The sequence below is a fragment of the Hordeum vulgare genome, chromosome 3H (genome assembly GCF_904849725.1).
Source record: "Hordeum vulgare subsp. vulgare chromosome 3H, MorexV3_pseudomolecules_assembly, whole genome shotgun sequence".
Lineage (NCBI taxonomy): Eukaryota > Viridiplantae > Streptophyta > Magnoliopsida > Poales > Poaceae > Hordeum > Hordeum vulgare.
The window spans coordinates 447,150,662-447,162,239 of NC_058520.1; the positions used below are offsets into that span (position 1 = coordinate 447,150,662).

At 46.1% G+C, this 11,578-nt stretch overlaps 2 protein-coding genes across 2 annotated transcripts; one reads left to right on the plus strand and one right to left on the minus strand.

Moving 5' to 3' along the window:
• Positions 1-343: 343 nt before the first annotated feature.
• Positions 344-6,815, plus strand: LOC123444184 (putative clathrin assembly protein At2g01600). Its single transcript, XM_045120821.1, has 15 exons — positions 344-633; positions 784-853; positions 1,010-1,107; positions 2,238-2,376; positions 2,479-2,606; positions 2,756-2,848; positions 2,978-3,028; positions 3,611-3,676; positions 3,761-3,826; positions 3,947-4,027; positions 4,108-4,185; positions 4,431-4,607; positions 4,682-4,757; positions 4,845-4,972; positions 6,158-6,815. The coding sequence occupies exons 1-15, from the start codon at positions 544-546 to the stop codon at positions 6,509-6,511; spliced, it is 1,695 nt and encodes a 564-aa protein (XP_044976756.1). The 5' UTR covers positions 344-543; the 3' UTR covers positions 6,512-6,815.
• Positions 6,816-7,231: 416 nt separating this feature from the next.
• On the minus strand, positions 7,232-10,036 carry LOC123444183 (G-type lectin S-receptor-like serine/threonine-protein kinase LECRK1). The gene has a single exon (XM_045120820.1). The coding sequence runs from the start codon at positions 9,781-9,783 to the stop codon at positions 7,396-7,398; it is 2,388 nt and encodes a 795-aa protein (XP_044976755.1). The 5' UTR covers positions 9,784-10,036; the 3' UTR covers positions 7,232-7,395.
• Between the last annotated feature and the right edge of the window lie 1,542 nt (positions 10,037-11,578).

The window sequence follows — 11,578 nt, forward strand, 5'->3', positions numbered from 1 at the left end:
ACGAGCTAGCTTCGTGTGTCGTCCTAGACGCCAACAACTTTGTATTTGACTGCTTCGTGCGCTGCTCATGGACACGGACGAGAGAAAGAAGAAGTAAGAAAGAATATAAAACGAATATTCGATTTTACAGTTTAATTTTAAGGGTTCTCTTCGATCGTAGCTCAAACGATCTTTAAAACACGTTTTTCGCGAACTGAAACCGCGTTTTCAATTCCATGGTTTAAAGGGTCCGCTAGAGTTGTTTTATAATACTTATATTTAGAAATGGAAGAAGCATAAGGAAAGAAAAAGTCTGAGGTGCGAATGAAAACCGAAGAGTGGGAAACGCGCCATCTGCTTCACTGGTAGGCAGCAGCTCCGCGAAAAAGAAAGGAAACCAACATCTATGCCGGCTGTTCCGTGCGTCGTCGATTGGATGCACCAACACACACGGGGAGGAACGCCCAGTCCAAACTCAAAGCAGACCACCAAACGAGGCGAAAATAGAACACAGAGCGCGAGGCGGCAGCCGACGGCGACGAGCAAGGGTGGGAGGAGCGGCAAATGTCGGCGCTGCAGAGCTGGCGCAAGGCGTACGGCGCGCTCAAGGACACCACCACCGTCAGCCTCGCCAGCCTCAACTCCGACTTCAAGGTCCCCCCCTCCTCTCCGGCGCTAAGTTTGCTCGGTTCTCTTCTCCCCCCCATTCCCCCAACTGTCCGTGGCGAGGGGTTCAGTTGCTGCGCACGCGCTTTGGATCTGCGGTTCGTGCTCCGCTGAGATTTATTTTGTTTTTCGTTTTAGGATCTGGATGTGGCGATCGTGAAGGCCACGAACCATGTGGAGTGCCCGCCCAAGGATCGCCACCTGCGCAGTACGTCCATTGATTCTCGCACCCCGAGTCCTTCGTATATTTCTCGCTCAATCTAATCTGGTGTGTGCTGGGTTGAGCAGTGGGCGAGAGGGTGTCGTAGTTTGTCCCCAGTCTCGGTTTGGTTTGGTGTTTGATCAGTTGGTGATGGTGTTGCAGAGATTGTGGCGGCTTCGTCCATCGCCCGGCCCCAAGCGGACGTCGCCTACTGCATCCACGCGCTTGCCCGCCGCCTCACCAAGACCCGGAGTTGGATCGTAAGCACTGTGCACTCGCTTCTCCCCTGAAATCGTTTTCCCATTAATTTGGTACTATGCCTTTTGATACTTTATTTATGGATAACCATGAGGCCTTTCTCCTTGCGTTTTCCATACTACTGCCGGTTAACTGTTGCATATTGATTGAAATTTGTGCAGTATCCCCAAATTTGATCACTATAAGCAATCTGTCGAACTGCTGTATGTTGATCCTAAATTGGATGTAGTTTGGTGTACTGACTTCGTTATCTGAGGCAATAGAAATGTACTTTTATTTTCAGATCGATATATCACGTGCTTGAATTTCGCGTGAAAAGCTACCTATGACATGAGTGCGATCCCAGTTTGTACTGATGATTGATTGCTGATATTGGAACCAGAAGTGTGGCCAACAACTGTACAATTTGGTCAAAACGACTTCACACAATATGGTTTATATAGCCGAGTTGGAAATCACAGTATCTGAGTTTGGTTATTTGTCACTTAATTTATTCTATTTCTTCTTCGCATTGCATTGCATGTACATTGTCAATTTCCCCGCATGAAAAGCTGAACAGACATGAAAACGTCCAAAACCATTTGTGCCATCATAAGTCAAAACAACGGGGTCTCCCATACTTGCGGATGTCTGTGAAATTCCAATTCAGATTCTCAGTCTTCATTACACACTTGCACAGTATCTGGCGTGCATACTACATAAATGAAATAGCTTATACCTTGGAGCTGTGAGTTCCCGAGTTCAAACCTAGCATGCGCATATAATTTGTTAAAATTCCCTGTCTTCATAGTTTCTGTATTTTCTTGGGTTAGCTTTGGTATCCTCAATCAGTGACGTTGCAGTCTCATATTATGTGATTATGCTGGAATATATTCTTATTAACTAACTTGATAGGTGAAGTTAAACTTTTTGAACAGTAATCATGTTCAGCCAATCATGCTTTGCTCTGCTACTTTTTTTCCTTGCAACTACTTTAGTAGGAATAAGCTCAAAGTTATTTGAAGTTCTCAAAATTTTCATTCTAGTAATATTTGTAATGTTTTACATCTTTTCAGTTAATTTGATAGGTGAAGTCTTTGTCCATCAGCATGGGAGCCAACTAATTTAGCATGCATTTTCACGCACTATGCAGGTTGCACTGAAGACACTTGTGGTGATCCATCGACTCCTCCGAGATGGCGATCCTACATTCCGGGAAGAACTTCTTAATTTTACACAAAGGGTTCAGATTTTGCAGTTATCTAACTTCAAAGATAATTCCAGTCCTATCGGTCAGTATTTCTATTTCTCTATTTGCAGCATGACATAATGCCTTGTTCAGCTTAACATTATGCATGCTACATTTCCTTTCTAACATTGATTTGTATATCCAGCTTGGGACTATTCTTCATGGGTTCGCACATATGGTTTATTTTTGGAGGAAAGACTGCAATGCTTCAGGATCTTGAAGTATGATATTGAAGCTGAGCGTTTGCCCAAGCAAGGTCAAGGGCCTGAAAAGGTTTGAGCATTTGGATTCTCATATTGTAATATAATAAAATCAGCTTTAAGGTTATGAATAAAGTAGAAAAGTTGTATAATTTTTGCTAGTTATTATCTGTTGAGTATCTTGCTGGTGCTGCTTTAACTTATCATTAGACTAATTTTCAGGCGCACAGTCAAACTAGAGAATTAGATTCTCAGGCCTTGCTGGAGCAGATGCCGGCACTACAACAGTTACTATATCGACTCATTGGATGCCGGGTGATTCTCTCTTATACCTATTATCCAATACTCTGCATTAGTTTTAAAAATGAACATTTTGGATAAACTGTCTCCTGCTCAGTATTTTTATGGACAGAACATGACATGCCTTTCCTTTTTCTGATGCAGCCAGAAGGTGCTGCGAATAACAACTATTTGGTGCAATATGCTCTAGCCCTTGTAAGATTTGTTGTTTAGTGATCACTTTTTTCCTTTTTTATTCAATCTGAAAAATTGTATTTCATTTACTGTCCAACTGGACTTCTGCGAACCTGTTTGGTTGCCTTGGGCACTTCATAGTTTCTCTGAACAGAGAATACTGTGTGCTGGTGGTGTTATGATTGAGCAGTTATTTTCCTTCCATATACTAGTTTATTTTCTGTAGAAGGGCACAATTTATGCAGTAACATAGCATGTCCTATTTCTTTTCTAACAATTTAATGTCTGTTATTTCTAGTAACATTACAGTCAGCTAGCCGATTCCTTAGCACATTCTCAGAAATTTGCACTGGCCGAGTTATTGATTTAATTACATCCCATCCATCTCCCATCCTGTGTAGAAGGATATAATTTTGTTCCTTGTATGAAAAGTAGTCACAATTTCACATCTGTACTTTGATTCTGCACACCTTATCAAATGAGGGGAAACATTTTGTTCAAATAGGCAACATGAATGGGCAAATGGCTCTTGTATTTTCTCATAAAACGTACCTCATTATTTGTTAACTTGGTAATTTGAGTGGATGCCTTTATTTCCCGCAGGTCCTTAAAGAAAGCTTCAAAATTTATTGCGCGATAAACGACGGAATTATCAACCTTGTTGATAAGGTATTTTTTTTTAAATGATAGCATTGTTTTTCTTGTGACAAGTTATGTGCATTTTTTCATTCTTTTTGCTAAACAACTATGTAGTTTTTCGAAATGCCAAGGCACGAAGCACTTAAAGCCCTTGAAATATACAGGAGGGCTGGCCAACAGGTAAATCTGCAGGGTAGTAGTGTAAAATTTATCTTAGATCGTGGAGGATCAGTAAGATGATAGTAATTGCCTGTGGTTATTTTGGTATTTTACTGAGCAACTTTTTCTTGGATGCTTCAGGCTGGAAATCTATCTGATTTTTATGAAAATTGCCGGGGATTAGAACTCGCAAGAAATTTCCAGTTTCCCACTTTGAGGGAGGTGAGGTTCTGTGTTTATGGTGTAAGTTCCCATCGTGTACTATCTATCGCTGCACTCACTTTGATTTTATTTGTTCTCAGCCACCACAGACATTCCTTTCAACCATGGAAGAGTACGTGAAGGAGGCTCCACGTATGGTTCCAATTAAGGATCCCTTGGTTAGTTAAGATCTACCCATTTCAGGCTAGAATACAATCTTGTGTTCACTCTTCTTTCATTGCTATGGTGATAGAAACATGTATTTGTTACCATCAAAGTGACACTGTTAGCAATTTTAATAGGGTTTGTAATGGTCATTGTGTCACCACTGAAATAATCACATCACATGTTGATTTTTTTTCACTTAAGAATGTATTGGTGGCTAGAATATATTCTTGAATTTGAGTAATTGTTAATTTATCAGGAGTTTCCTGAGAGGCTTCTTCTTACATACAAACCGGAAGAGTCAGAAGAAGTTCCTGAGCCTGTTCCTGTTCAGGAGGAAGTTCCCCAAATGGAAGAACCTGCTCCAGTACCATCTTTAACTGAAGTACCTTCATCTCCTCCCAACACAAGGGTTGCAGATACCGGTGATTTACTGGTAAGCAGAACAGTTCATTTGCTGAATTATATACTAGTCCATTTTTCACAATCTAATGTCATGCCTGCTCCTAGGGATTAAGTGACCCAAACCCTAGTGTGTCGATGATAGAGGAAAGCAATGCTTTGGCCTTGGCTATTACTCCGACAGGTAATTAGTTAGCATTCAATTTATAGTGATGTCTGACATTAATCTGATATTAAGTAATTCTGAAGATTATCTGCATAAACGCAACAGGTGTTAATACTTCAACAACTAGCACAGCTACAATGCAAGATATAGGATTTGATCCAACGGGATGGGAACTTGCTCTTGTCACAACCTCGAGTAGCGACACCAATTCACTGGCTGTGGATAGTAATTTGGTTGGTGTCTATACCCTTTCTCTGAGTATATTTACCTTCTTATCGGTTGCCTCTATGTTCATTTTTTTTATCTGGAACATGGTAGGCTTCCATTCCTCTGCTATTGATTTCCTGCAAGCTTGTCGCAGTTTTGGTCAGGTTAGGGCTGTAAATTGTGACCATAGCGGTATCTGGTGTCCAGCATCCAGCAAGCTTTTCACAGTTTTGGGCTTAGATTCTTGCCATAGCCTAAAACTCAGTTGACTGGCTGAAAATCAGCAGTGCCTGGTTGATTGTTGTTCAATACCTAGAGCAGTGACACCTAATACATATTTGTCCCAAAATGCATTCACATGAAAAAAAACGTGCATCTAGTTAGTACTTATGGAGCTTAAAAAATCCCTGATGTTAAGCTCTTTTAGATGATATATGAAGGAATAGTTGAAATTATAACTCGCAGACACTCCTTCATAATTATCTAATTGCTCTCATTGAGTGTGAGGCGTGCCAGGTGGTACAAAGCTGGTCTAACTCACTCAATACCTGCAATCATTCACTGCCTCGTCATAATAGTGTTCAGATTCACAACTTTAGGCACACGAGTTTTTCGACACCTGAACCTTTTGGAGGTATAAATTGCCGCCTCCATATCTCGGGCCAGCTGAAACCACTTCTCAGCAGCCTCGAGACCTAGAACTAGCAGAGGCCTTAATTTCCATCCACCACAAAATTCAATGGGTTGAAATGCACCCCTGGAAAGTACAGAAATTTAAAATATCCCAATCTCAAAGTTCAAATGGCTGCCATTACTTCTGAGTTTATTACTCGTGATCTCCTTTATTAAGGCATATTTTGGTGTTAAAGATCTGTCCTGACAAAGTGCTTCTCCACCCTTAACTGTTATAATCTATGTTGGCTGCTTCACATGTTATGCCACCTTTTATTCTTAACATTCAACCCACAACCAGCTGCAATTAAAAGTTGATGATAAGGGCTAGCGACCAGACGATGTATGGAAAGCCATAGATTTCTTGCACTGATTATATTTTTCTGTTATCAAGACTGTAATGTACTCCCTCCGTCTCATAATGTAAGATGCTTTTTGAAAAACGTCTTGCATTATGGGACGGAGGGAGTATTTATTTAATTATCTATGTTTATCCGTCTGATTGTCAAACTTGTCACTCTTATTCCTGCTTATTGCAGGGCGGTGGGTTCGATAAGCTCACATTGGACAGCTTGTACGACGATGGAACCTACAGGCAGATGCAGCAACAGTTGCCATACGGTTCAGTACCTCACAATCCCTTCATGGCGAGCGATCCTTTCGCGGTGTCGAATCAAATAGCTTCCCCGCCATCGGTTCAAATGGCAGCCATGGCACAGCAGCCCCAGCAGATGCAGCCAAATCCCTTCGGACCGCCATCGCACCCACAGCATGCGGGCACAATGCCTGTGCCAAACCCCTTCCTCGATGCCGGCTTCGGCCCTTTCCCGGCAGCAAATGGAAATGGAATGTACGCACAAGCCAACCCGTTTGGAACTGCGCAACTTCTATAGCTTCACAACCGTACAGTCACAGTTACATACACGTTGGGCGCAATGCCAAACCCAGTTTCCAGAGTTACATACTGCGTGTTGTGAAGTTCAATTTCCTTGCGTCACAAATGATAATGCCAGGTTTGTCCCGCCATCTCCCTTGCGTTGGCCGCTTGATCAATTCTTGTATAGCTCATGCTTGTATTAAATTTTGGTGTATATTTTCTCACCACTTTGGTGGTCATGGAATGGAAGACCCTCCTTGTAAAGAATTTCGTCGTTGCTGATGCGGCATCACATGCCAATGAAAACTTTTATTGGGATACAGGAAACACAGTCACGGAGGTTACAGTTACACATGAGTTCTTGATAGTTGATACCCATTCCCCAGCGACCTGGTTTTTCTTTTCCAATTGCTTATTTTTCTTTAGTCTCCGGCGAGGAACTCACGAGGAGAGTAAACATTCTTAAATTTCGTTCAGTCTGATCGTTTAGTGGAATATCAGAATTCTATCAGAATTCAGATAAGCGATCATTTTCTTTCATGCAAGTTTGTAACTTCATTTCTTAAAGGAATTTTTTGGTCCAGTATCACTAATGGAAAAGGTGATCGGCCCGGTTGGTAAAAAGAGAAGAGCTGTCTGTGAATAGCAGCGTCTACAAAATTGAGCTATCAATTAGGTCTTTTGTCAAAAAAAAAAAAAAAAAAGAGAGAGAGAGAGAGAGAGAGAGAGCTATCGATTAGGTCCAAAATCATTGCCAGCGTCATATTTGTTTTCATTTTCTTCATCGAGCTTTGAGTCTTTTGTGCGAAACAAAAGTAGAAATCATATTGTTGATCTCTACAAAAACCTACATATAGTGAACTAAATTCAGCTGCATTTCTCTACCATCATATACACACATCAATAGGAAGCGGGAGGCGGTGGAAATGGCACCTCCAAATGTCCTTCCAGCATCAAGATGACGCTCTTGATGGACGGCCTCGACTCAGGCTCTCCTTGCACGCACCAGATCCCAACCTTCACCGCCCGCTCCATGGCCGCCGCGTCGACCACCTCGTCGCTGTTCATGGCCCTCGTCACCTCACCCCTCAGCAGGCACTCGTACGCCAGCTCCCTCAGCGTGCGCTCCTCGCCGGCCTCCTCCATCTCCATGCCCCTCCTGCACGTCACGATCTCGAGCAGCACCACGCCGTAGCTGTACACGTCCGCCTTCACCGTGACCGGCCCGGCGCCCCTGTACCACTCGGGTGCCAGGTACCCGCGCGTGCCACGGACGCCGGTGAAAGTGCGCGTCTGGTCGGGCTGCAGCAGCTTCGCCAGCCCGAAGTCGGCGATCTTGGCCGTGCCGGCCGCGTCCATGAGGATGTTCTGCGGCTTGACGTCGCAGTGGATCACGCGGCTGTCCAGCTCGTCGTGGAGGTAGTGCAGGCCCCGCGCCACGTCGAGCGCGATGCCTAGGCGGCCGGGCCACGCCGGCGCGCGGGATGCGCCGCCCTTGAAGAGCAGGTCCGCCACCGAGCCGTTGCTCATGAACTCGTAGACGAGGAGGCGGCTCGCGCCCTCGTGGCAGAAGCCCAGGAGGCGGACCAGGTTGCGGTGGCTCGTCCGCCCGATGGCGCGCACCTCTCTCTGGAACTCCCGCTCGCCGTCTTCCACCAGCTTCTCCAGCCGCTTCACGGCGATGACCTTCTCGCCGTTGCGCAGCGCCCCTTTGAACACCGTGCCGAACGCGCCGCGGCCCAGAGGGTCCCGGAAGCTGTGCGTCGCGCGCTCCAGCTCCTGGTAGGTGTACGATCTCAGGGGCGCCGTCTCCTCCTCCAAGCCCTCGCCGGCGTCGGCGTTCGCGAGCGCCACGTGCCGGTGTAAGATCCTCCAGTTCGCCCGGAGCAGCCGCGCGGAGGCGATCAAGGCGGACAACGCGACGCATGCTAGAACGCCGATGCAAACCAGCGCGATGGTGGTCGCGCGCCCGACGCCGACGGATCTGTGGTTGGTGTCCCTGCCGCTGCCGCCCGGCGTCGGGTTCGCCGCTCCCCCGGTCTTCACGGACAGCGCGTACCCGCCGCCCACGCGGCCGTACCGCAGAGGGAGCTGCTGCTTCGTGCACGTGCCGTCGTTGGCGTCCCTTAGCACCGCGGCGCAGAAGCAGTCGCCCAGGCACGCCGCTTGGCAGTCGGCCGCGCTCGTGCCCGCGCCCATCACCTCGTACGGCGTGTCCGCCCATGACATGTTGGGCGTGGGCGCCATGGAGAAGCCTGCGGCGTCTTGTTGTCCCCCCTTGCATTGGCCGGCGCTGGAGTTCACCGTGCAACCGAGCGCGGCGTTGCTCGCGTCGACGAAACCGAACCCAGGCGGGCACAGACAGGTAGGCTGCCCGTCGCGATCGAGGACGCAGTAGCTGTTGAACCCACAAACTCCCTTGACAAGGCACCGATCGCTCGGTGTGCTCCATAGGACGTCGGCCTTTGACGCGCCGCCGGACACGAAGGCGTGGCGGTACAGACGCAGAACTCCGTCAGGGTCAAGCGTGAGACGGTAGTGGGCTTGCTCCCCAGCTTTTGCGGCTCCGGGTCGCGTCAGGTTGTTGGTGTAGCTGCCGTTGCTGTTCGCCTGGTAGAGCACGCCACTGGCATCCAGGCGCAGGGTGAGGGGGAAGCCGATCTGGAAGGTCACCGTGTCCCAGTACGCCGCGGCTGCCACGTTGCTCGTGCCCACCGGGTACAGCACGAGGTTGCCGTCGTTTTGCTGGTTGGTGAGCCGGTACTTCCCGGTGGCCCTCGTGGTGTCCGACACGCTGGAGAAGAGCTGAGCCCCGGGCACGAGGTCCTGCCCGGCGAGCAGGGTGTCGGTCGGGGACGCGAACGTCGACCACACCACCGACGCGTCCGCGCCGTACAGGACGAAGTTGCCGTCGTCGAGCATGGCGCCGGAGACAGCCGGCCGGGACGGGACTGCCACCGGCCTGTCCTTGATGCTCGCGCCGATCCAGATGAGGCGGCCGTCGTAGGTGAGCATCAGCGAGCCGCCCGTGTCCGGCGTGTCGTTGCGGTTCGCGGTCCACGTGACCGTTACGTTGGGCGCGGTGGCGAGCCAGACGCCGATGGCGAGGCCGCCGTCCGTGGCGTAGAAGCCGAAGGAGAAGCGGCCCGACGGGGACGACCAGCCGGCGCCGGCGGCAGCCAGTAGGGGGGACCTTGATGTGATGTTCGTCTGCGCGAATGACACTTGGAGGGAAACATGGATGACTAGTGTTAAGTAGAAGAGCAGATGGAAAGGCTTGGCCGCCATGGATGGATGATGATGAGCTTGCTGGGCGAATGCTCGGTGGGGGGTCGCTTAGTGCGTGTATGATGAATTGGTGATGCTGATACTGCAAATCACTCAACAGCAAGTCAATCCTTAGTCAGAAATGTACATTAGAACTAATCTGCCGGCCGAAACTTTAGGATCCACCAACCACTTCATGCAATATTTTTTCGTTCGATGCAGCAATCTTTTCAATGGTTGCAACAAAAAATAAAATTTGTAGTAAGAAAAATATCTACGTGGTCGTAACAAAAAAACGAAGTTGATGGTGCGCGGTAGCAAAAGTCAAACACCGGTTGTGGAAAATATCTACGTGACGTGAATGTAACTTTTTTAGTGAACGGTTGCAGCAAAGAATGATGCCGGTTATAGCAAAATTAACACAGTTGTAGCAAAAGTAAAAAATAGCGATTGTAACGAAAATCCAACGAACTGAAGTTGCAATCAACCATGAATGAGCTTTTTAGCGGACAGATGTAGCAAAACAAAACGTTTATAGCAAATATAATGTCGTTTGCAACAATTTTAAATGAAGAAAGTTAGATATCAAGTCAACGAACGCCCGCATGTGTGCGACCGGCCGAACGATTCCCATTAGAGTTTCTGTTGCATCTTGATTTGCCAACGAAGCAACACCATCGGAAGCACTTGTCGAGCAATATCGTGGCTGCGACTTTTCCGTGAAACCGGGCATCATGTGGACCACGAGAAGGGAGACTGCGTATGGACTTTTTTTTTTCATGAACATCCACAGGCGGCCGAAATCACTATCTCGACCCTTCTTGAAAACTTAAGCGAGATGGATTTTTTTCATTGTAATATGACCCTTTTCCTACAAGTAATGCTACACGTACATAAGTTTATAAAAATTTTATACCCAGAAGAATTTTGATTGGAGGTTAAAAGGGATGAGACCCCATCCTTATTAAAAATTAGGGGAGGAGAGATTAGTTAAAAAGAAAAAAGAGATTGACTAGCGACGGCGCCGCATATATGCTCTTCCATGCGGCGGCTCCTTAAACAGTCGGTTGAGCCCAATTCCCTTTGATGTTTAAAATTCAAAAAGTTTTATCTATAAAACCGTTAATTCAATCGATAATCCGTTTTCACTATTGACTTTCTCGCGACGAGTTTTTCGAAACTAGATCCCACGTCGACATGTTTTGATAATTATTTTTTTCAGTTCAAACTTGTCATATTTTTTGACCCCACTTGACATATTATTAACCACTTACTTGTCTGGGAAAAATAACTTGATTGCCATTTTTTAATGTTGTTTCGTATAAAGCCTTGTGGCAGTTTCTATTATGCATGATATAAAAAGCATGTAATAGGTTGTGTTTGCCAATTTAAATATGCTAATTTGTCGTATTTACATATAACTTTGCGAGAAAACTATTTTGTGTGCTTGTTAGTTTTAAGTATGTCGAGTTGTCATATTTACAAACGATGACCAAAAAAGATTTCTTGTGGTCATCGATTTTAAATATGTTGAGTTGTCATATTTTCGCGCGTAATCGCCTATAAAAAGTTGTTTGTGTTTGCTAGTTTGATTATGTCGAGATGTCATATTTATATGCAATCTCCAAAAAATATGACGATTAAATTATTTTTTATCACACAAGTAAGTACTTACTAATATGACAAGTAAGTGCAACAAATATGGTAAGTACGAGTAAAAAAAAAGTTGTCGAAATATGTCGACATGGATCTAGTTTTGAAGATTTCGTCAAAACAAAGTCAATGGCGAAAACGGATCATCGATCGAATTAATGGT

Excerpts from the sequence above, each read along its gene's own strand:
- LOC123444184 (XM_045120821.1), top strand. The coding sequence starts at position 544 with ATGTCGGCGCTGCAGAGCTGGCGCAAGGCGTACGGCGCGCTCAAGGAC. Across the intron at positions 3,029-3,610 it reads TGCAATATGCTCTAGCCCTT|GTCCTTAAAGAAAGCTTCAA; the intron begins GTAAGATTTGTT and ends TATTTCCCGCAG. Across the intron at positions 4,028-4,107 it reads AGTTTCCCACTTTGAGGGAG|CCACCACAGACATTCCTTTC; the intron begins GTGAGGTTCTGT and ends ATTTGTTCTCAG.
- LOC123444183 (XM_045120820.1), bottom strand. The coding sequence starts at position 9,783 with ATGGCGGCCAAGCCTTTCCATCTGCTCTTCTACTTAACACTAGTCATC.